Below are 24,628 nucleotides of genomic sequence, written 5' to 3' on the forward strand. Positions count from 1 at the left end.
GAGGGGAGGGCGGGCGGAGGCGGGGCAGCAGGCCAAGCTGCGCTGGAGTTGGCAAAAAAGGGACGCGCAGAACTACAGAAACTTGCTCCATCCATGAGCTGAGAGTCCCGCGCCCAGCTTAATGGTGTGGGGGGCGCGCCCCCCCCCAGCTCAGCGGCCTTCACTCGACCCCTCAAGTTCGCGGCCACAGTGCGGCCTGCGCTGATTCCCGGAGCGCTCCGAGCCTAGAGATGTCTGGAGCGCCAGCCCCAGAGCCCAGGAGCGGGGGCCCAGCGCCGGGGAGAGCAGCCCGGACACACCGGCGGGGCCGAAAACAAGTGTATTCATATTCAAACAAACGGACCAATTGCACCAGGCGGGGAGAGGGAGCATCCAATCGGCTGGCGCGAGGCCCCGGCGCTGCTTTGCATAAAGCAATATTTTGTGTGGGAGCGATCCGTGCATTTGCATGTTGCGGAGTGATTAGTGGGTTTGAAAAGCGAACCGTGGCTCGGCCTCATTTCCCGCTCTGGTTCAGGCGCAGGAGGAAGTGTTTTGCTGGAGGATGATGACAGAGGTCAGGCTTCGCTAATGGGCCAGTGAGGAGCGGTGGATGCGAGGCCGGGCGCCGGCACACACACATTAACACACTTGAGCCATCACCAATCAGCATAGGTGTGCTGGCTGCAGCCACTTCCCTCACCCACACTCTTTATCTCTCACTCTCCAGCCGCTGACAGCCCATTTTATTGTCAATCTCTGTCTCCTTCCCAGGGATCTGAGAATTGCTCTCACATACCAAACCAGCAGCGTCCTTGGAGTAAACTCTCGCCAGCAACTCCTTTAAAATACCGTCATTTCAAACCATTGTGGTCTTTAAGCAACAAGAGAAAACAAACAAACCAACAAACAAAACCCAACCAAACAAAACTCTTGACAGGAGCTTTGACGAGGGAGGATGCCTCAGAAAGGTGAGTCCGCTTCTTTCTTCTCGCTTCATCTTTATTGCAATATTCAGGCAGGTCTCCCCCTTCCTCCCCCCTTCCTTCCTCCCTCTCGCCGGTCCCCTCCCCCACTGCTACGCCGGGAGAGTTGGACTGGAGAAGTTTCCACGCAGGAGCCCAAACTTTCTACTTCCAGCGAAAGCCCGCGTCGGAGGGCGACGGCCGGCGAGCGGGAGCGGCGCAGCGCTCGCGGCGGCCGGCCGGCTCAACCCCAGCGCCAGCGCCAGCGCCAGCGCGGGTTGAGCTCGCAGGAAGAACCGAGGCTCCGGGCAACGCAGCCGCCGCGGCTCCCGGCCACAACGTCGCCAAATGCTCCCGGCCGGCGGCAGAGGACGAAGAGGCTTTGCGGTGCCGCAGGCCCGGGAACGGCTGCAGAGACTGGCCGCCGCCGGCCGCTTTGTCCAGCCGCGGGCCCAGCGATCGAGCCGAGGGCCGCGCGCCGAGGGAGCGCCGAAGGAGCCGGCTCGCCGCGCCGCCGCCCGCCCTCCGGCTTTGTGCGGCGCTCTCCCGGGCACCGAGGAATCCGCGGGCGATCGAGCGCCCAGGGCCACCGCGCCCGCCGCCAGCCCGAGCAGTCAGTCGGCACGGCAACCCCACGCCGGATGCGGAGAGAAAGAGCGAGAGAGCGGGAGCCGGGAAGGAAGCTGCCAGGCCGAGGCGGTCGAACGCGCGCTCCGAGGGAGCTCCGAGCCGAGCGGGAGGATTGTCAGCTTCCATCAGGACCCCAGGCTCTGGCCCCCAACTTGAGCGCAGAGCTCGGAACTTGAAAACTCTCTGCTCCCCAGGCTTCCCCCAACCTTCGCCCTCGCCCTGCGAAAGCTGGGGTCCTCCCTGTCCTCCGGCCCCCAGCGCTCGGTGGGTATTTTTCCTTGTCTTCCTCTGACAAAGCTGCACCCGGTGTTGCCATTTCAACAAGTTTCGAGGTGGAAAGGTGGATTTTTTATTTTTTCATTCAAAGCTCCTGAATTTTTTCCTTTGTGAGGCCTTTAAGAAAAATCAATATGAAAGCATTGGCTTTGCCCTTCGTCTGATCACGTCCTCTCCCAGCTAATTAGTCTGAGTAATTTGAGAGCTTTTCGATTCTAAGACCCCAGGAGGAAAAGTGTCTTTTCAAAGTTCATAAAGTTGTTGCCTCTTTCCTTGTGCAGATTTTCTCAGTCTCCCTGCACCATAATAGCCCTGAATTTTAGCAAGTGTAATTGGGGGGAAATGGAGTTGAATTTCAAGTGGAAATGCTTTCTTTTTTGAGTGCTAAAACCCGGCCCTCCAGTCATGAGTGATTTCTAGAAAGTTTAAAAACAAAGTGAACGGTGGTTTCTTTTTTCACATATGATCCGAAGCTCCCTAAGCCATATTGGACGTTTAACTCGAACTTGGGAAGGTTTGAAGAGGGGAGTGGGAGCAGAAAATGAGATGAAAAGCAAAGAGCTTGAAAGCCTGGCGAGTTTACGGAGGAGAAATAATAGTTGTTGCCGTTGACATTACATTTTTTATAGCCGGTGACCTTTGCAAATGTCTGAAGGCAATTTGATTAGTCGTTATTTGGCCCTAGAGAGTAAAACTTTGTCATCTTAATTGGTAATTACTCTTTGGCTGGGGGCCGGGGGGGGTGGGCGAAAGTGAGCTCTCCTCTCCCCTTCCCCCTAGCTAAGAAGTTTGGAGATTAATTTTGAGAATTAAGTAATTAAAACAACAACAGCATTAAAAGCTGAGGTAGGGGTAGGGAGGCAGTGGCTCAGTGGCCTAGCGGACCAAGGCAGGGCGACTCTGAGGCGTTTGGAGACTCCTTCCTTTCCGAGTGGGTCTCAGACCCAGCTGGGGCCATAGGGAGCCCTGGGCTGAGCTGGGGGGCTTTGGCTGCGGCTGAGGTGGAGGCAGTCTAGTCTCTCCGCAGGCGACTGCTTCCGGGTGTCGGATGCCCTGCTTCCCCAGTTGCTTTTGCACTAAGTGTTAACGATTCCTTAAGTAATGAGATAGCTTCTTAGTTGAGAGGCGGGTGGGAAAGAAGCAGAACCGAGATTTGAAATGCTTCCCACCTTCCCAGCTGCTTGGAAAATTAATCGGCTAGGCCTCTCTGGAATCAGCTAGTGATTTTAAAAAAATGGCTCCAAGAATGTACCGGCTGGGCTGGGGGCATTCGGTTGTGGTTGAGTACAGTGTGCGTTACAGTATGGGTTTAGGAAGTTTTACCCTTCTGGGGGAATTCCAGTCCACCTCTCCCCACCAGCTACTATGTGCAGTTTCAGAATCCCACTTTGGGGAGGGGGTTGGGCATTCTGTGCAAAGTTGGGTTTGCTGCCTGTCCTTGGCTTGACTTGGTCTTGGGGACTGAGAAACAGGAGGAAGCCTTTGGGAGCCAACCCAGCTAGGGCTAACTAGGTAGCCCTTTGCCTTCGCCAATATTTACCAAGCTGCTTTGGGAAGCTGGGGGAAAGTCTAAGTTTTAAGTTTATTTTTATGAATTTAAGCTGCCTCCCAGGTAGTTAATAAATTAGACCATGAATGGCCTTTAAGAGAAAAAAAAATGTGTTTCTTGGGATTCTTTGCTTGCAGGCAGGCAAAATTAATAATCATAATAGGCAAAACAAGAAAAAAAACTTTTAGTTTTGTTTCTAAACAGGGACAATGATGCTGAGACTATTTAATGATTTTACTTTTTTTTGTGCAAACCTTTTGAATGGGTTCTTTATTGTAACTCTCTCTTCCCAATTGAGCTCCCCACGGTGCCGTTGTATCTTTTTACAGCCCCTAACAACTCACACCAGTAACACAATTACCTCCAGATATTTATAACAAGAAATTACTTTTCTATTTCAACCCCCCCTCCCCAGAACCTTCTTCTTAAGGGAAGGCAGGGAGGGAGGTGATGGAGGAGGTCGTAACCTTGGGGGACAGCACTGGGTCAGGAATTACAAAGCAAGAAGTGTCCTTCTGCTCCCTGTGTGAGTTGGTGGGTTGTTGGTACCTTTGGTTGGAAGCTGTGTTGCTGGTTAGGGAGACTCGGTTTTGCTCTTTGGGTTTGGGGAGAGCTGGAGAATAGAAGCCATTGTTCACTCTCTGTAGGCTTTGTCGACCACGCTCACCCCCTCCTGTTCATACTTTTTAAAGCAGTGAGGCGAGGTAGACAGCGTGTGTCACAGTACAGTAAAAGGGGGGAAGATCTAAACACCAAAAGAGAAGTTAATCACAATAAGTGAGGTTTGGGGGGAAAAAGTTAGGCTTGCCACTTTCAAAGTCCCAGGAAGGCTGAGAAGTGAGTAGAGAGGGGGTCTGACTGGGAAGCTTTGAGGGGGAGAGTGAAGGATAAAGGGGTAACCAGAGAGTTGGGTTCTGGGGGCCTTGGGGCAACTGAGGTGGTGAAATTCCTGAAGGAAGGAGTAATGGCTCCGAAGCCCTCCCAGTAGGCCCCAGCCTGCACCCTCAGGCACCCTGAAGTTCCAAGGTTCCCTTTGCCTCACATCTAAACTTCAGGTATAAGCCCTCTCCCCCTCCCCCCACCCCCCCCAGCTCTTGGCCTCTACTCCTAACCCTGCTGTTTCTCTTGTCCTCCCCTCTTCCTTTCCCTGGTTCTTGATATTTTTGCAAAATGGGGCCCCAACTTGTCAGATTCTTTCTCCAAATCTCCCAAGCCAGGCCAGGGCAGCCACTAGCAAAACGTGGGGGCTTCTGCAGGATAGGCTTCTGGAAATGTGGGTGTAAGTCTGGGATTTAGGGTTTTATGGCAGTTTGAGACCTAGATGCATTTTTTTTTTTCTTTCTGAGAGTGTGGATCAGAGAGCCCATGGGCCTATGCTTTTGAGCCACAGTTTGACATACTTTTTTCTCCTGGTTTGTCTTAGGGTGAAGACTTTAACTAGGGGTGTGCAGATGTGTGAGACCTTTTATTGTGAGAGTGGACAGACATCCCAGATCTCAGGCAAGTTCTACGTTGGCTGCTTTGGGTTCCAAAACCTGAAAGAGTCAGAATGCTCGCTCATTGTTGTTCAGATGGAAGAAAAAATTCAAAATCAGGTCATCGATTCTCCTGATTGAAGGGTTAACTACTAAGAGATTTTGGGGGAACAGATTGGGAATATTGGAGTATTTGTAGCCCAAAGGGTAGATTTTGCATGCACTGGAGGGCAGAGCTGGATGACTCTCCCATCGCTGCAACCGACTAAGTGGATCATTTCCTTAAAGAGGGGCCCCTTTCTCCTGTCCTGGCTCCAGGACATCCTCTGTAGGGAGGTAGGCCTACCTGGTGCTGGCCCAGGATTAATGCCTATATTCTTGCTAACAGAGCCCCATATTCGAGCCCCGTGGGATACCGCGGCCCCCAGCCTGCGCCAGCATGCAGAACAGTAAGTGCCTCTGGTCTTCTTGGACTTGGGGCTGGGGAGGCGCCGCGCGGGTCGGAGGAGGGTGTGGAGCCTCACGGAGTCCGCGCTGGCCAGACCGCGGGCGCGAGGCCGAGGGACCCGAGGCAGCTGCGCCCCTCTCCTAGCCCGGCAACCCTAGAGGGGAGGGCGTTTGCTCTGTTCTCCCTCCTGGAAGAACAGGGGCTGGGCCCCTCAGAACAGCCCGCAAGAGTTTGCGAAGCTGCGGTAGAGAAACCCCATCCCCCCCAAATCCTGTAACTCACACCCCCTCCCCGCCCCTGCCCGGGCTCTGACCCCAGAGAGGGGGGCTGGGCTGAGCAGGGCGGGGCGGAGGCTTCCAGTCGCAGCGCGAGAAGGAGGCCCCTTGGGTTTAGCGAAGACTGAATGTCTCCGCCGTCCGGGCGGGGTGGGGGGCTCCCCTCCCCCAGTCACTCTAAGGGCAGCTCCTCCCCTCCCCACCCTGGCTAGGGCCCTGGAAGCCCAGCGGAGCGGGGCACCCAGGCCTGCGGTGGGGTGGAGGTGGTACACTGGCCCCATGGGACTGTTACAGGGCGCCGGCGAGAGCAGGTTTACTGGGTCTGGGAAGAGAGTGGGGATGGGCCCAGGAGTTGGAGAAGCCCTGCCCCGAGAGCTGCTGTCTGTGTCCTGGTCATTCCGGCCCGCTGTGCCTTTGATTCCCAGGCTCTTGCACTTCCCATCCTCCCTCTGCCTAGGCCCTTTGGGCCCCCAGCCCACTTTCCTGCTCGGTCCGTGAGTGCTGGTGTGTGGCAGGACGAATCTGGAGACAGGGCCTGGGAGCGTGGAGGCCCAGCGAAACTAGGCCAGGGTTGAGGTGCGGAGTCTGGACGCGGTTTAAGGGCTCAGCTGTATGGAGTGCCCGAAGGCCTAAGGCTTCTAGAAACCTTCCCTTGCCGAACTGCAGACTGAGGAGGGTCCCTAGCGCCTGATCCATCTGTCCTGGAACCGCTAGTCGTCCCCTGGTGCTTCCGCGGCTGGTGGGCGTAAAGCGCAGGAGAGGGCGCAAAGGTGGCGAGCTTTAAGGCGGATTAGTTGTGCAGAAACCTGCCGGGCCCTGGGACTTGGCCTGGTAGGAACCCTCCTTGTCGAGGCTTAGGCTTCTGTCCACCCTTCCTGGCTGCTGGGTTCTCCCCCTACAGCACAGGGTCCCCAGCCACAGGCTCTCGGGAGGGCCGGCGCCCGGCGCTGTGGGTTTGCCGCTGCGGCCTGGCTGGCGGGCCCCGAGGGGCGCGCGGGGTCGCAGGCCGGCCTGCAGGGCTTTGTGCCGCTCGCTCCCGGGTGTGCGCGAGGCGCAGGGCATCCAAATTGACACCATATGTTTTCCTATTAGATGCTTCGCGGTCGAATTCTAGGCGCATAATCATCGCCACTGGGCGAGAGCGCCAGCCGTCCCTAGGGAAGGGACACAATGATTGAGGCTTAACCTCTGAAGGGGAACTTATAGCCGCGCTTCCTCGCTGCCATTTCGATGCTGGCAGAGGCGACCTGGCCCTGGGCTAGCACCCGCCGGCGGTCGCTGTGGAGGTGGCGGGCAGGTTGTTTTTTGCAATGCGGGGAGAAGGAGGGAGGTCTAGGCTTAGGCGGCCTCACACGCCTTGGCATTCCTAGATTGGGAACTGCTCAGGGAGCGCGTGAAGTTTAGAAAGTCTTTCTCGAGCTTTCTCTGGGACAGCCTTTCTTTTTCCGGGAAGGCTCCCTTTGCCCAAAGGGGAGGCTTCGTATCTGGAGCAGTAGAAGCTCTTTCGAGGCAAAGGAAGGCAATAAAGGGAACTTAGGAGAAAACGGAAGCGCGATCTAGGGCTTGCTCTGTTGGAGAAGCGGTGTCCCCGCGATGTCCCTGCTCACGCTGGGCCCGGCCGGAGCCTAGATACCCCAAACGCCTGTCACTTCTCATTGAGTTGAGGCTCCAGCACCCCCCTCAGTGAGGGCCCCCCCTGCCCCAAGCCTTCGGCTACCCTGAAAAAGCGGCTCCCCTCGAAGGGGAAATGAGTGCAGTTCAATCTCGTCTGAGTGATCTACAAATAGGGACGGAAAGGGTCGTTTTATCACGGTCCCGTTTGTCGTGACGATGCAATTTCCCGGAGCGGAGCACTGTCACAAAGTGACAAGGCTGCCACAAGCGCCCCGACTGATCTTTTCAATTAGCCTTCCATGCATGATCCGGAGCGACTTCCGCCTATTTCCAGAAATTAAGCTCAAACTTGACGTGCAGCTAGTTTTATTTTAAAGACAAATGTCAGAGAGGCTCATCATATTTTCCCCCCTCTTCTATATTTGGAGCTTATTTATTGCTAAGAAGCTCAGCTTTCTGGAGTCAATTTATCAGAGGCTCCAAGGAGAAGAGAGGAGAGAAGAGCTGAGCGGGGAGCCACATCTTCTCCTGGAAGGGCTGCTCTCTAGAGTCGGGGCTGCAGGTTGGAGATTTTTAAGGAAGTGGGAATTGGCAATTGGCTTTATTTGTGTGCCTGTGGTTTCTGGGGAGGGGCTACAGAGGTGCTAACTCCCTATTCCCTATGATGAGACAATGGGGTGAGGTTGTGAGATAACCAGATAAAGGAGGGATGGGGGACACTGTGGTGTGGTCTTTTCCTTTTCTTTTCACTTTTTGATTTTTGCTAATATCTATCCTTGGCGGTGGGGAGGGCCGAGTTGAGCAGCGGAAGTAAAGCGGAGCTGTGGCCGGTGCGAACAGACTCCCAGATCTCCGCCCCACTGCAGCAGCCAGACTACTTTGTGGTTGGAGCCGATCTGGGGCTCTGAGGCTGGAGGAAGCCTTCAGTGGAGGTGCTGAAACCCCGGTTGTGATTCACTAGCCACGGATTTGCTGTTCTGGTTCTTCTCTACTCCCTCCCCTTTTCTTCTCCTATTTTTTTTTTTTTTTTAATCCCGGTGCTTGTGTGTTGCCTTCACCAGAGTTTGGAGTGTGACAACAAACTGGACTTTAGTGTCTGAGGGAGCACTGGAGAGCTATAGGATTTGCTATCACAGTTCTAACAATGCAGAGACCTTGGAGATTCAGTGTGGGTTCTGTAGGACTCGTGGTTTTTCTTGACACTCAGAGGGGATCTTTGGGAGGATATCTTTTGAGCTGATGATTTGCACCTTGCGGGTTCAGAGACCAGCTGGGGTGTTTGTGGAGGGCAGCGGTGGGCTGGGGGCTCTGCTGGAGGGAAGGCGGTAGTGAGGTGTGTGTCTGCATGGTGCTTCTGCAGTCTGGTGGGCAGGAGCTCGGCTGTGTTTGGGCTGGGCTGCCCGATGCCAGGAATGGCTGCGAGGTCCTGTTGTCATTTCTGATCGATAGCAGGGACCTGATCGCTGAGGTTGGCCAGGGTTGGCAGGGAGCTGAGGATGCATTGTGGTTGTCTTTTCTTTCTTCCTTCTTCTTCTTCTTCTTCATCTCTTTCTCCCTCTTCTCCTCTTCCTCCTTCTCTTCTTCCTCCTCCTCCTCCTCTCTCCTCTTTCTCTTTACTCTTCTTCCTCTCCTCTCCGCTCTGCTCTCCTCTCCCTTTCCTCAGGTCACAGCGGAGTGAATCAGCTCGGTGGTGTCTTTGTCAACGGGCGGCCACTGCCGGACTCCACCCGGCAGAAGATCGTAGAGCTAGCTCACAGCGGGGCCCGGCCGTGCGACATTTCCCGAATTCTGCAGGTGATCCTCCCGGCGCCGCCCCACTCGCCGCGCCCCCCGCGGCCCTCCACTCTCAACGCCCTCTCTCCATTTCTTACTGTAAAGGCTGCTAATTATGGACCCACCTACCCTCACCCCCACTCCAGTCCCCACCCCACTCCCCTGCCTTCTGCTTTCCCCTTTCCTTCCACCATCCTTCCCGATCTCTTCCAACCTGGGTCAGTCACATAAGACAATTCATCTGCTTAAGAAAAAAATTGGGTGTGAATTAAAAAAAAAAAAACCTTTCTTTTTTCATTTGGCAAAAACATTCATTGTGGTAACAGTTTATGAACTGTAATAAAAGGAGTTATATAAATCCATATAATCTCATTCCCTTCTCCCTCATCCCATGCTTACCTCAGAGTTTGAGATACTTGTTTGATTTCTTCATATTTATGAAAAAAATATATATTGATTTTAAAAGACGAATGCTATTTACCTCCCTCCCTAACTCACATTTACTCAATTGGGCATATTTTTAAAGGAAAAATAACTAAAAATTCAGTTTATATTTCCCCTTCACTCATTACAACATAACACCGCTTTAAGCAAGGTCAGCACAAAACAATCTGACTTCGTTTTGATGCATCTTCAAGCAGCATTTATTTACAAAAACAGTTTTTAAAACTTTTAAATTAGTTTTTTTTTAGTTCAAACTGTTTGAAAGTATCATCCTATTTGTAGTTTTTAGGGCTACAAATGTAATTTTAAGAAAAAAGCTCTCTACAGTAAGTTCTCATACCATTGAAGGTATATTTTTGTGTTATAGACCCATGCAGATGCAAAAGTCCAAGTGCTGGACAATCAAAACGTAAGCTTGTCATTGTTTAATGCATACTTAAACAATTTTATTTTTGTCTTGAAATTATTAATAATGTGGTTTTCTGTCCACTTCCCCTATGCAGGTGTCCAACGGATGTGTGAGTAAAATTCTGGGCAGGTATTACGAGACTGGCTCCATCAGACCCAGGGCAATCGGTGGTAGTAAACCGAGAGTAGCGACTCCAGAAGTTGTAAGCAAAATAGCCCAGTATAAGCGGGAGTGCCCGTCCATCTTTGCTTGGGAAATCCGAGACAGATTACTGTCCGAGGGGGTCTGTACCAACGATAACATACCAAGTGTAAGTTCACTGAGAACATTCCCTCTCCCTGCCCTAAGCTCCACACTCTTCCCTCTTTACCATCACTTTCTTGACCTCCCCCTGCTCTTCTCCCTGCCAGTGTCTTTCTCTCTTTCTCTCCTCCGTGCTCCACATTTATCTCCTCTATACCTGGGGGTCTTGAGAGGAGCACCCTGACCTTTTTTTGACCTTCTGGAAAATGGAAGTCAAGTGTGGGGGGTTATGTACCTCACTTGCATGTGGCAAAGTAGAGAGCGGAGGCACCGGGAGAAAGGCACTGGAATCTAGAAGGAAAATGCAAATGAAAACCAGATTCGAGCTTCCGCCACATCTACCTGTTTGAACCTTCTTTCAGGCATCAAACATCCATTTCTGCCCTAATATAAAACAAATAAAAGTGAAAGAAAGCTCTAGGCCAAGTCTCAATATTTTGGGGGGGAAGTCTTTAACAACAAAAAAGCAGCCATGTGAGTTAGGTCACCAGAGACACTGCGCAACAGTGAAGGACCCCTGCCTAGTCTTCCAACTCTCTACACAACTGAGTTTCCATGCCCAAAGTGATGGCTGGCATTCTTTCCACGATGTCTCTGCAAATCCACCCACTGTCCTAGGATGGCTGGGAATTTTTTTTTTTAATGTATTAAGGGTCATTCTTTAAGCGGTGGGAGCGCTGAGATGGGGACTTAGGGCAACTGTGTCTTCAGGAGACTCTACCATTTGGTTTGATCTTGATTTGATTTGCAGGTGTCATCAATAAACAGAGTTCTTCGCAACCTGGCTAGCGAAAAGCAACAGATGGGTGCAGACGGCATGTATGATAAACTAAGGATGTTGAACGGGCAGACCGGAAGCTGGGGCACCCGCCCCGGTTGGTATCCGGGGACATCGGTGCCAGGGCAACCTACTCAAGGTAAAAACCCAAACATGCAGCCCCTTGCCCATCCTCTTCTCCAACTTTTTCCCTCTCCGGGCTTCTGTGCTTAGAGAATGTAGTGGAGAAACTCTTCAAAGGCTTGGGACATATCGACTTGCGCTGTATCTAGGTGGTGTTTGTTGAACTACCTGGTTGGCCTGGGAATTCGAGGGTTGTGTATGTTAGGTAGTATGAATGTGGCTAGTGTGTGTGTGTGTGTGTGTGTGCATGTGCGCTCGAGTGTGTGTTATGGGCAGGAGTATGTGCGTGTGTGTATGAGCTAGCTGCATGGTGCCCTATTCAAATATGCCATTAAAATGCACGGAGAGCCCCCTTGCTGTAGAAGTGTGACAAGTTAACACACTGACAGACTGCAAGATAAACATAATTGTATCGTTTTGCTTCTTGCCGTAATTGACAAATTATGTGACTAGGAGTAGGGTGTATATGAGAGGGTGAGCAGTGAGATGCAGGGCCAAGTTGAGGATGGGGCATTGGAAGTGGTGGCTTTCCCAACTAAACAACCCTACCCTCTCTGCTCTGACCCCTTCCACCCCTTGGGCCCCCAGTTCTCACTCTTTGTGGGTGGCGACTGCTTAGAAGGGTGGGGTGAGGATACTGTGAACCGGACTTTGGTGTGCCGGGAGCGACTCTGGGGCTGGGAGGAAAGATAGGATCTGGACCGTCCTTGGATCTGTGAGAAGCCATGGAGGAAGAGGAGCAGATGGGGGTGGGGTCTCGTCTGTTGGCTCTCCCCCTCCCCTACGCACACCGGAGGTAGCTTGGTCAAGAATAGGAAACAGTTTACTCCGAAGATTAATCGGTATTTGTTGTCCTCGTGACAAGGAGATAATATGCGGGATAATGGGACGTGGCGTTTCACTCCCCGGAGCACGACGAAGCCTGGGGGCTCCCGGCCTGGGAGGCGGCGAGGGGAAGCTGACTGGGCTGCCCTTGCCTCCGTGCGCTCTCGGACCCGCTCTGGGTGCCCCGCGCCTCCACCGAGCCGGGCTAGAGAAGGGAAAATCGGTAACAGTATGCGAAATATCTGGTACAAAGGATGCTTCTGTCACTCGCAAGAATTTGTTATGGGAACAATCCTGTCGCTCTGTAATTGCTCATTAGAGAACGTTTTGTTTCTCATTAAGGCGACATGAATAAGCGTCTAGTTGAAGGAGACAGCTGTAGAAATGTTCCACAAGAGACCTCTGGACACGATTCGGCACCAATTGCCAATTAGACATGTCAGTTTTAAGAGCAGAAAACAATATAGGACGGACACTGGGAAGATAGGGAGCAAAGCGCTGGCTCGGTGTTTCCCAGCGCGGCCGCTCGGCCGGCCGAGGCCTCCCGACGCGCAGGGCCCCGGCTCTCCTGGGCGACCCGCCGGCCCGCTCCCTCGCCGGATCGGGCCGAACCGCGGCCTCCCGGGGTGCGAGGCTGCACCCGAGGAGGCGCTGCCTCCGCCCTGACCGCAGGCCCCGGCCCCCTCCGGCTTCTGGTGAGGACGAGGGAGTGACCACCATACCCTCACCTGACCCTTGAAACTGTAGGCTTCCCACGTGCGCACACCCAGTGACGCGCTCCCGTTGCCTGCCCCGGTCCCCCGCAATCTGCGGTCCCGGTGACCCCACCCCGCCGAGTCTGGCCGGCGGGTGCGAGAGGTCTCGGGAGGGCGTGGGACACAGTGGCCGGGCCTGGGAGGTGCTGAGCGCTGGGCGCGAGGGCTCACGTTTGTTCGGGGCCTGGAACAAGGACACCCCCTCCTCCTCCCCGGAGCCCGGACCGGACCGAAGCCGAGGGCAGCAGCTTCGCCCGCCCCTCTGCTGCCACCAGAGGCGGCGCCCGACTGGGGAGGCCTTTCGTCGCGGGGAGCGTGAGGGCGGGAAGCGAGAGCCTAACCGCAAGGACCTGGTGGTGACCGTTGGGGCGGGAGGTGGCGCTAGTTCAGGAGCTTTGAACTTTCAGGCGCCGAGTTGCCAGAACCTTCTGGCTCACCGACTGCCAGTTCCCCCTTTACTCCACAGAAAACCCACGCCAGTGCCTGGTCCCCACCCAGTGGGGAGGACGGTCGCGCCAGGCGAGCGCAGAGTCCCGGGCGTGGGGACCACTGGGCGCCGGCGGCCGCGGCTGACGTGCCGGGAATCCTCGGTTTTCTTGGCGCTGAGAAGGCCCCCTCCCTCCCTCGCCCCCTTTGCCGGCCCAGGAAGCCGGTTTGCGGTTTTAAAGGGCCCATTACTCCGAAAGCATAAGGCGAGGTTAGGTCTCAGAGGGAGACAAATCTGGTTTCCATCTGATCAACGCCATGCGGCGGTGAATAAAATTGTGCCGACTTGGGCTGACAACAACAAGAGACAACTCTATCCAGCCCCGATTCTCCAGCGCTTTGGTGGTTTTAGGGATCACAGAGACACTTTTTCTTATCTCCTCCCGCCCCCCCCCCCACCAGCCCCGTAATACCCAGGCCCTCTATAGGATTTAGTCAGTCTCTTTTTCAACAGATGCTACAATGTTTTGATCCGCGCTCCAGAGCTGAAAAGGTGCCGCAACCGGGTTGCTATCTTTTCTTGCTTGTTTTCCGCATCACTGATTAAGACACTAAGAAACTAAGGAATGATTTTATTTCCCAGCGTCTTTTTTTTTTTTTTTTTTCTTTCTCTCCTCTCCTTCTTCCAGGAAACAAATCCTATCCCGAGCGTCAGATGGTCCTGGGGCTGGGATAATGGGAGGCGCTTTCACTCGCCTTCTCGCGGATTAGGCTGGAAGGTGGACGGCGCCCATTGAAGGCCCCTTCTTTGCGCTCGGAGGGGGCGCCTTTTAAAGAAGATATCTTAATTGTCTACCACTTAGGTTTATCATGTGGGGAATTCGAGATCCAACTTCCAGTTCTATTTTGCTAAAAGCTTTAAGAGTGGAAGGTAAATCCACTAAAGAAAAAAAGGGGGGCACCCAGTCTAAGAGTGACCTCTCCGGCACTGCCTGGCTGCGAACAGTTGCTATTTTTAAAGGAGCAAACAAACTTTCAGTGGGGCACGCTCGCTCTTCGGGGTCTTGGAGGGATCCTGCAGCCACGGGTTTCTCCTGAACTGCCTCTAATTCCACGGCTGTTTTTTTTTTTTTTTTCCCCTCAAAGAGGTTTAAAATCGAGCTCTCCTCATCCTCGTTGACTTTCCTCCTCTTAAGTGTCAGTTCAAGTCGGCGCTGTGCCTCCGTTGCTGAGAGAGAGAGAGAGGGAGAGAGAGTGTGTGTGCGGGGGGTGGGGGGGGAGGAAGAAAGAAAGGGAGAGGGAGAGCGTGCTCAAATGTCCATGTTTTAAAATTAGGAAAACGTCAGCGAAGCAAACGGGAGCAGAGAATGCTATCTGCGGGGGTCTTCTTAGGCAGACCCGGGTAGCTTTGTTTGGCGAGATCGAATGTGCCAGAAAAAGGACTGGGGTGGGGCCTCCTAGAAGGCGTGAGTGACCACCCCCGCGAGATGGGATTGTGTTCTCAGCGCTCCCTTCCCTAAACCTCTGATGATCGCAGGTTTTTGTTTGTGCTTTCGCAAAGCAATAACTGATGGCCTTTCTAGTTGGCCCAAAAAGTCTATTTCTAAAGTCTTCCTCATTGACCGAATCCGAAAATAAAAGGGGCTCTTCATTTCATTCCCTGAAAAACACTGAAAAGTCACCCGGAAACTCGGGGCAGTAAATTAGCACAGACACTGGTGCCGGCACACGTGAGTGAGCGGCTCTCCCTCAGCTAAGTAGCCCTCCCCGACCCCCCAGCTTTCTGATGTAGCGCAAGACGACCCAAAGCAGAGCCACGGCCCATTTACTAATAGTCTCTCTCTCCCTTATCTCCCTTTTTCTCTTTCTCTCCCCGTCTCCTTCGACCCTCTTGTCTCTTTTTCCTCTCAGCACTCTTTTCTGTCCTTCTTATACCTTTCTGGCCTCTGTGTCTTTGGGGCCCTCTTTCCTCCTCCACCTTTCCAGGCCCCTCCTCCCTCCTACTCCCCCAAACCCCTCCACCAGGCCTCCGCCCCCTCCTCTCCTGTCTCCCTCCCCCGTGGTCTCCATCCTCCCTGCCTCCCCGGCTCACTCCCCCCCCCCGCGCCCCGGACCTCATCCACTGGCCCTGCATCCCCCCCCACCCCCTGCCCTGGCCTCCCATCCACCCTCCAACCCCCAGCTAAGCGCCCTAAATAGCATGGAGGCGCCTGCTCTTGGGACAGTGATTAATGATAGCAGAGCAGAGGGGTTAACACACTTCACTGAAAAGTCTGTTGACTGGGCTTCTTGTAACACAATGTGGCCCGCTGCACGCCTCAAGAGAATCCTTTTGTTGTCCGCACTCATTGTGGCCTCAAAATTCTGCCCACGAAAGTTTGCCAACGCTCCTGCCCCAGGAGTTTAATAGTTTCCCTTACTCGCGGGGCATTGTGCGGCGCTGAAAAGCAGCCCCTCGCTATTCAAGTGTTGGTGGTCATCTCAATAGATCTCCAAGGGCCCATATGGTGGCCAGTACTGATGAATCCGCCTGTTTAAATGGGGGAGAAAGTTGGGGTTTTAAAACATTTCAAAGTTCCTGAAAAGATCCCACTAGATCCTGTCACAATTCCCTGAACTCTTTGAAGGCACTGCCTATTGTCTCCTGGTTATAAATGATATTCCTAGCCAAGTCTATTCCCACCAAGGCGCCCCTAGAGGCCCCTCCCCCCATGGGCCAAGTTTCTAGGATGGGGGGGCCTGCCCCTGTGGTATCCCTTGGGGGCCTCAGGACCCAAGACCAAGGACCCAGCCAGCAGGCAGTGGCCCTGGAGGCCCAGCCAAGGCTGAGTCCTTCCCTTGCCAGGCCGTGGCTTCTCCAGCAAGGCGCACGAGGAGACAGCTAGCCTACGTGCACATCTTGCCCTCCAAGCAGCAAAGGAAAACAATAAAACTTTCCCCTGTTTAATGATAGAAATTACATTAAAAGTGGTGGAAATGCCCTAATTAAAAATGTACCACTTAAATGATATGCCAAGGATTCAGCTGCAGCATAGCATGTTTAGCTAGTTAGTGAACTCTCTACTATTTCTTTTTTAAAATTACACGTTAAAAATTTAAAAGAAATCTTACTTTTCTCTGGTGCAACACATTACAAAGAATGGACAGTCCTTTTATCTAAATATAAAATTCCATTTTCAGCAATTATAGCCTGTTCTTGGTGATGATATAATTACAGCTGTGCTCGTAATAGGTGTCAAGGCAAAGCGCACTCATACAATAGTTGAATAAAACTGCAGAACAATGCGAGCACTTCTAAATTCACAACCTTTAAAATGAAATTGACTGTGCAGAATTCAAATAAAAACTAGATAAATATTTTTTTAAAGATTACAAGCTTGGTTTGGTTTCTTAATAGCATTTTCTACAAACCTATCAACATCTAATTGATTAGATAGGAATTACTGATTATAGATCAGCTGAAATCTTGAACATCACTCTTCTATTTTCCCAACACAGCCATAGGTAAATAAATTCTCTAAGGAAAGGGAACTGGTCGAGGCATTTGGAGGGTCAAGGTTAGTTATAAAAGATCATTTTAATTGGAAACTTCAGCACTTGTTTTGTCGTTCAAAGAAATGCCATTCCCAAAGTATCTAAATTGTGCAGTCTCATCTTGATAAAAACAGAAAGAAAATGGTGGTCAGGTAACATGTGTCACTAATGTCTTTTATTAAAAGAAGGCTGACAGTTACCTTGGGAATGTTTTGGTGAGACTTTCAGATGAGACTGCTTTTGGAGTTTATGGCTGTATATGACGCCCCTTTTGGAGACTCCAAGTTATTCCAAATTTCTCTTACTGTCCTATTCTTTTTGTTCCAGATGGCTGCCAGCAACAGGAAGGAGGGGGAGAGAATACCAACTCCATCAGTTCCAATGGAGAAGATTCAGATGAGGCCCAAATGCGACTTCAGCTGAAGCGGAAGCTGCAAAGAAATAGAACATCCTTTACCCAAGAGCAAATTGAGGCCCTGGAGAAAGGTGATGGAGTTTTTCAAAGTAGAGAAGCAGTAAATCAAAGTAAATGCCACATCTTCAGTACAAAGAGCTAAATTTAGCCAAGGCCCTTGCACAGAGGCCTGAAAAGATTTCTTTTTTCTTTCTGTCCTTTTTTTTTTTTTCTTTTCCTGGGCATCTTTTCAGTGTGTGTGTGTGTGTTTTCTTTCTTCTTTTCATGTACCAGTGATTCACAGATGAAAAGTCTGACTTCTCATGAAGAAACAATGATGATTTGGCTAATTCAGGCCACAGAAGAATGAATGTCATTTCAAAGAGAATAGAACTTGGTTCTGATGGGATAGTTCTTCCAAGTACAATCAATCTAATAGTCGTAGCATTTTAAAGGGAATTGGTTGGACGTGATAGAAGTCGGGAGGTGGAAACCAGATTGATCCAGGGTTTGGTTGACACATTTTGTATAGTTCTGGCACAACACAGAAAAATGCAACTTACTCTTTCAGAGTTTGAGAGAACCCATTATCCAGATGTGTTTGCCCGAGAAAGACTAGCGGCCAAAATAGATCTACCTGAAGCAAGAATACAGGTACCCAGGGACCGTGTGTTCATGTTTTGTGATTCATACCATTTGCCTTTTCTAGAGACACAGGTGCTTCTAAGGAACACCATTTGTTTGTATAAACAGTAACAGATACAGTTTGCTAAATGCTTTGTGCCACTTCGGCTCTCGGGGCTGGGGGGAGGAGGACAGTGGACGCCTCCTGGGGCTGGGGGAGGAGGACAGTGGACGCCTCTCGGGGCTGGGGGAGGAGGACAGTGGATGCCTCTCGGGGCTGGGGGAGGAGGACAGTGGACGTGTCTGGGATGGGGTGGAGCTGGGAGCAAGCTCAGGGCTAACCTGTTCCATCTGATTTCCAGGTCTGGTTTTCTAATCGAAGGGCCAAATGGAGAAGAGAAGAAAAGCTGAGGAATCAGAGAAGACAGGCCAGCAACACACCTAGTCATATTCCAATCAGCAGTAGTTTCAGCACCAGTGTCTACCAACCAATCCCACAACCCACCACGCCTGGTAATTTGAAATATTAATACTACTAACAAATGTGTTTCAACCTGTTTGCCCTTGGCTCTGACTCTCACAATGACTGTCTGTTGTGTCTTCTCCCTGCAGTTTCCTCCTTCACATCTGGCTCCATGTTGGGCCGAACAGACACAGCCCTCACAAACACATACAGTGCTTTGCCGCCCATGCCCAGCTTCACCATGGCAAATAACCTGCCTATGCAAGTAAGTGAGGCTGGCGGCTATCTGCTTAATGGGTCCCTGGGAGAAGAAGTGAGGAATGGGTTGGGGCCTGCAGACCTCACTGGCCCTATGTGTACCCTTGGGAGCCTTTCTCAATATAGTGATTGGCTTGATCAGTCAAGTCTGAGATGCAAACAGTCAACCGAGTCTTTTAGTTGATTGATTGATTCATGCCTTTAATAAAATAAAAACCTGATGTGCCGTCAAGTTAATTTTTGCTCATAGGGAATGTTGGTTTGATAATGTTGGGTGAGAATGGGGCATGTTTTGGGGACCAGAAACTTGTACCAGAAAATGAAAATAATATTGGCAAATTATTAGATAGTAAGAGGTTAGTATATATAACACCTGGGTTTCTATTCATGTGTTCATATTAATAAGTGTATAGTCTTTATGTGCACTGTGGTTGTTATTTAGGATGTTTCTGATAAACTAGTGAGGATGAAAAAAAGGACCAGAATTGGGATTCATATTTGCATAGTGTGATATACTTAACATAGAGGAGAGCTAGTTTTCTTTCTGTATCTTAGAATAAAAAAAGGAATAGAAGGCATTTGCTAGAAATTTAGTGTGTCTTTGCTATGAATGATGTGATGGGGTTGTGGCATTCCCAGCTGCCTGGAAAGGCGGATGCTATTCACTTGGTGTAACAACCTGCTCCTACTCTCAATTCCGTCCCAGATATTTATCAGCCCCTACGTGTGCTGGGCCCTGTACTAGGTTAACCCTTTATGATGGAAGTTGTCTAAGGCAGGTGGGGTGTACTAGAACTTTGGAGCTAGAGGGATTCTTGATGGGGAAAAATAATTGGTCTTCTGGTGGACCTTCTGCAGTGACTTCCCCAGGACTCCTGTCCTATTTGTGCAGCAATTAGAGATGCCAGATAGTGTGAGATTGGCCAGCATGAGCCCCTGATGGAAACAAATTTGGGGTTGCACATATCGTTTATTCTCCCCTGAACATCTTCTGCTGGATTTCTAACCCAAATCACACCAAAATAAGTGTTTCCCAGTCTTTAGACTGATACAGGAGCAGCTAGATAAGCAATTTCAGAGGAATTATTCACACATCTATTTTTATTGCATCTGGATATTATTGGCCATAGAGCAACTAATGTAAATTAAGGGATTAACAGCCCATTAGTTGTGGTTGCTATGACTGCCTTGGAATTTTCTAGAAGTCAAAGTTCCCTGGAGGAAGTCATTTTGGGAATTAGAAGCAAATGCAAGCTGAAATTCTGGCAGGGCCCTGAAGGCCTGCTTGCCTCTTTGAACCCGATGTTAGCAGTCATCCTCAGACTTTAATAAGGCCACCGAGTCTTGTTCAGTTTTGTAAATTGTAGCAACATCTAGGTTTCTATGAAGATAAAAAAATGTGTATATGAGAAAACATTTAGAAACAATTAAATAGATGCTGCTATTCTGTTAGAGTTGTTTCCACTTAGACTGGTGTGGGTCAATTTATTTCAAATGCTGACTTTTAAAAATTATACAACTTATAATTCAAACCATATATATATATATCTATATCTATATATATATATATATTTGTAAAGCATAAAGAAAATTAAAATATCAACAATTCTACTATTCAGAGAAGATTACTCTCTGAATTTTGGAGGGGAGTGAGGGCTGGCCTGTCTGTCCATCAGTTTATCCTGTTGACCAAAATCTTCAACCATTTTACAAAGGCTGGGTGTCCTCCTCCGAACCTTCTCTAATGTATCACCCTCTCTGAGGATGTGGATCTTGGAATGTTAAACGTTTCTATAGTTTGCAGATCAGAGCAGTACTATCATCTCCCCTGTTCCTGACAATATGCTTCTATTAATTCATCTCAAGCCTGCTGCCCCAGCATAGCCCCATGAGAGCTCATGAGGTGTTTTGTCTCAGCCTTGTGTATTTATTTAGTCAGGATAAAGGTTTATCTTGTCAATACCATGATTCTAAACACTTCGACGGTAGCAGCACAATTTTGTGGGTAAAACCTAATCTCAGTTTTGGTGTCTATAAGAAAGTCACAGCTAATTCTCCGGATGGGGCTAGGTATTTACTGACACTTCTGACTACTTTAACCTGAGATCATCACTGATCTGCCTCTTCAAGAATCTTTAAATCCATAAGTCCAACCATGAAAGGCTTTCAAGGTCCCTAAACCAAACTTTACAGAGAGTTCCTGCCACTGTCCTCTGCCTCACAGCTTGAGATACAGGGTTTGAGGCGTGGAAGTGTCGCTGGATTCCCAAATGGATGAATTTGCAAGAGAGGGGGTGTGTCTTTATGGAAGTCCTCATGTTATAGTTTCTCTAAAGGTGCCAGCAGAGGTCCAAGATGAAAATGGACAAAAATCCTATTAATGTTATGGATAGTGCCAACCGTCTAGCTGGACAATGAATGGTCTGAATTTTTGGTACTTCAAAAAGTTTGGCGTGGGCTTCCCTGGTGGCGCAGTGGTTGAGAGTCCGCCTGCCGATGCAGGGGACACGGGTTCGTGCCCCGGTCCGGGAAGATCCCACATGCCGCGGAGCGGCTGGGCCCGTGAGCCATGGCCGCTGAGCCTGCGCTGGAGTGTAGGCAACTTTACTCCAGCAGTGGACAACGGAAGGACTGGTTGGAAGCCCGATCTTAGTGTTACCACGTGGAATTCAGGCGCTTTACTTGCGGGGATCAGACTTGTTGGCAGAGTTCCTGGGGTTGGGGGGAGGGAGCTGGGGGTGTGGCTATGCAAAGTGTCTCTCAGTAACCACAAGTTCGCCTTTCTCCTCCCAGCCCCCAGTCCCCAGCCAGACCTCTGCGTACTCCTGCATGCTGCCCACCAGCCCTTCGGTGAACGGGCGGAGTTATGACACCTACACCCCCCCACATATGCAGACACACATGAACAGTCAGCCAATGGGCACCTCGGGCACCACTTCCACAGGTGAGCCGCTGCTCTCCGCAGGCTGCACAGAGGTGGCCTTTGCAGCTTCTTTTGCCAGGTGATCTCCCTTCACTCAAAGTTTACCTAAAAAGAACCTCCTGGCCTTGTGTGATGGTGTATTTAACTCTCTGTTGCTTGCTTCCTTGGGGAAGACTGATTAAAAGGGGAATTCAGTCAAGCTAGTTAGTAACTTGACGCCATACTGACAAAAAAAGAAGTTGTTTTTCCTGAATTTGATTGCAGAAGCTGTATATGAAGACAAGGCCTGAAAATGTAACTTTCCTAAGGAGAAATTATTATATTAGCCAAAGTTTAACATTTAACAGTGAAGGCCCCCTGAGTTTATTGGAAGACTTCTCACTTCCCTCCTAGTTCCTCTATGCCTTTCATTGCAACTGAAGAAGTACCACTCTGGTTTTCCAGGATGGTTTTGTTGCTCAAGTTCCAAACATACAAACAAATGGAGTTGTTTTTTTGGTGGGGGGAGCATGGGGGGCTTTGGGATTCAGTAGATGTATGTAAACATGCTTTCTGGTTTCTGAAGGTGCTACTTTTGTTTATAGGACTTGAAAAGTTTTTTCCTTTTTAGATTCAGTTAAATGTTAGAAAGTACTAGAGATTTTTTTTTTAACCTATACATTCATACTCCATGCCTGTCTCTTGAAGGGAATATCTACATGGCTATTTCTTTCATCCACTTCTAGGACTCATTTCCCCTGGTGTGTCAGTTCCAGTTCAAGTTCCTGGAAGTGAACCTGATATGTCTCAATACTGGCCAAGATTACAGTAAAAAAAACAAACAAACAAAAAAAACAATCAAAAAACAAACAAACAAAAGGAAAGGATATATTGTGTTAATTCAGTCAGTGACTATGTGGACACAGCAGTTGGACGTTCCTTGGAAGGAAAGAAAAATGGCTGTTAGAAGCACTTCAGTACTGCAATTGTGTCCTGTGTTGAACCACTGGGGAATGGACTTGAAACAAGGACCTTTGTATACAGAAGGCACGATATCAGTTGGAACAAATCTTCATTTTGGTATCCAAACTTTTATTCATTTTGGTGTATTATTTGTAAATGGGCATTTGTATGTTATAATGAAAATAAGAACAACGTAGACTGGATGGATGTTTGATCTCTGTTGGTCATGAAGTTGTTTTAAAAAAAAAAGGAAATCATGATCAACAAGCTTTGCCATGAATTTGAGTTTTATCAAGATATATCGAATACTTCTACCCATCTGTTCATAGTTTATGGACTGATGTTCCACGTTTGTATCATTCCTTTGCATATACTTAAACCTGGAACAACATGCACTAGATTTATGTAAGAAATATCTGTTGGTTTTCCAAAGGTTGTTAACAGATGAAGTTTATGTGCAAAAAAAGGGTAAGATATAAATTCAAGGAAGAAAAAAGTTGATAGCTAAAAGGTAGAGTGTGTCTTCGATATAATCCAATTTGTTTTATGTCAAAATGTAAGTATTTGTCTTCCCTAGAAATCCTCAGAATGATTTCTATAATAAAGTTAATTTCATTTATATTTGACAAGAATACTCTATAGATGTTTTATACACATTTTCATGCAATCATAAGTTTCTTCTTTGGCCAGCAAAAGTTAATTGTTCTTAGATATAGTTGTATTACTGTTCACAGTCCAATCATTTTGTGCATCTAGAATTCATTCCTAATCAATTAAAAGTGCTTGCAAGAGTTTTAAACTTAAGTGTTTTGAAGTTGTTCACAAGTACATATCAAAATTAACCATTGTTGATTGTAAAAACCATGCCAAAGCCTTTGTATTTCCTTTATTATACTATTTTCTTTTTAACCTTATAGTGTGGTGTTACAAATTTTGTTTCCTTGTTAGATTAACATTCTAAACGAATGGTTACTTTCATACATACTCTATTTTAAAGCCCGATGATCCTTAAAGAAATAATTCTTATAGGTGTCATAAATCGCAAATGTGTTTGTTAGAAAGAAATTCCACTTAAAGCTGTGTGTAGACCTGTGCCCATTTATACCCGGAGTACATATACAAAATGGTAGCATTTCCCAGTTAGCTGTTTAATTCAAAAGCTCAAAGTCAAGAAATAATTTAAAAATGCAACAACCTATTAACTAGGTATTGTCTTTTGAATTAGGGCTGGCATTTTCAATCTGGGCAGATTTCTATTGTCAGCCTGTCTCAACAGCGATTTCACTGAACTATATTCAAAAGTAGGTTTCTTATACAAGACTCCCTGAAAGCTGTTGCCTTTCTCAAGTAGGCCCTCTCCCTTTTCTGTCTCCCTTCCCTTTGCACAAGGGGCATCACTTCCCATTGAACCACTACAGCTGTTCCCATTTGAATCTCGCTTTCTGTGCGGCTGTGGATGGGTGGAGGCTGGAGGGGGGATGTTGCATGTCAAGGAATAATGAGCACAGACACATCAACAGACAACAACAAAGCGGACTGTGACTGGCCGGTGGGAGTTAAAGGCCTTCAGTCATTGGCAGCTTAAGCCAAACATTCCCAAATCTATGAAGCAGGGCCCATTGTTGGTCAGTTGTTATTTGCAATGAAGCACAGATCTGATCATGTTTAAAGTGGCGGCACGCAGGGCAGGAGTGCTTGAGCCCAAGCAAAGGATGGAAAAAAATAAGCCTTTGTTGGGTGAAAAAGGCCTGTCTGAGACTTTTATTTCTGTCTGTTCTGTGTAACATATAAGTCAATATGGATAAGTTTCTTCTTCAAGCTTCAGTCAAAGGCTGGGGGGCTGGCAATCTAGATTAAATGCCTGCACAGGCAAAACCCTCTGGGGACAAAGACACTTCGACTGAATTGTACTCTGCTTTTTTGTTTTGTTTTAAATCCCCAAAGGCAAATGATCAGAAATAGAGAAATTAATTGGAGGCTTTAAAAAATAACCTTCTAGTTTAACATCTACTATTTTCTAGTAAAAGAATTACTTGTGAACAGATAATTGTCTGGCATGCTGTATATTAATATTCCACCAGAGTTGCCTGCACACTGAGACATGCTGACTGCAGTTTTTATATGTGTGCATGTAGTTTGATTGATTGTGAGCCTGCGCTGCACGTGTGCACACTTCTGCGGCAGTGTGCGCACGTACGCACTATTGGTACAGTCGCCCGTGCAGATATTTCTACCTCCTAACATTTTGCAGCCTACATTCCTTGAGGGACATGTGCCCAGGGAACTGTCAGAGGAAGGCTATGTGTGAGTGTGTGTGACAGCTGCTGGCTGGCTCACTTCTTCCCTGCAAGAAGGGATGGTTTCCAAGTGACTCTGATTTGGGCCAGGGTCGGGCAGCCAGTCCTGGCCCACGGCTCTGTTGTGCAGAGAGCAGAGACTTTGG

The 24,628-nt window shown here is 49.3% G+C and overlaps 1 protein-coding gene across 4 annotated transcripts; it reads left to right on the top strand.

Annotated features, from left to right (window-relative positions):
* The first annotated feature begins 4,867 nt into the window (after positions 1–4,867).
* Positions 4,868–22,984, top strand: PAX6 (paired box 6). Of its 4 annotated transcripts, none has more exons than XM_060103994.1 (12): positions 4,868–4,899; positions 5,263–5,323; positions 8,875–9,005; positions 9,796–9,837; positions 9,932–10,147; positions 10,892–11,057; positions 16,909–17,067; positions 17,547–17,629; positions 17,962–18,112; positions 18,212–18,327; positions 21,114–21,264; positions 21,969–22,984. In XM_060103994.1, the coding sequence occupies exons 2-12, from the start codon at positions 5,314–5,316 to the stop codon at positions 22,052–22,054; spliced, it is 1,311 nt and encodes a 436-aa protein (XP_059959977.1). In that variant the 5' UTR covers positions 4,868–4,899; positions 5,263–5,313; the 3' UTR covers positions 22,055–22,984. The 4 variants fall into 4 exon arrangements, with proteins under 4 accessions (XP_059959977.1, XP_059959979.1, XP_059959978.1 ...); XM_060103996.1 differs by having other exon boundaries at positions 9,932–9,946; XM_060103995.1 differs by lacking the exon at positions 9,796–9,837.
* Positions 22,985–24,628: the final 1,644 nt, after the last annotated feature.

Source organism: Mesoplodon densirostris, chromosome 7, assembly GCF_025265405.1.
Source record: "Mesoplodon densirostris isolate mMesDen1 chromosome 7, mMesDen1 primary haplotype, whole genome shotgun sequence".
Taxonomy (NCBI): domain Eukaryota; kingdom Metazoa; phylum Chordata; class Mammalia; order Artiodactyla; family Ziphiidae; genus Mesoplodon; species Mesoplodon densirostris.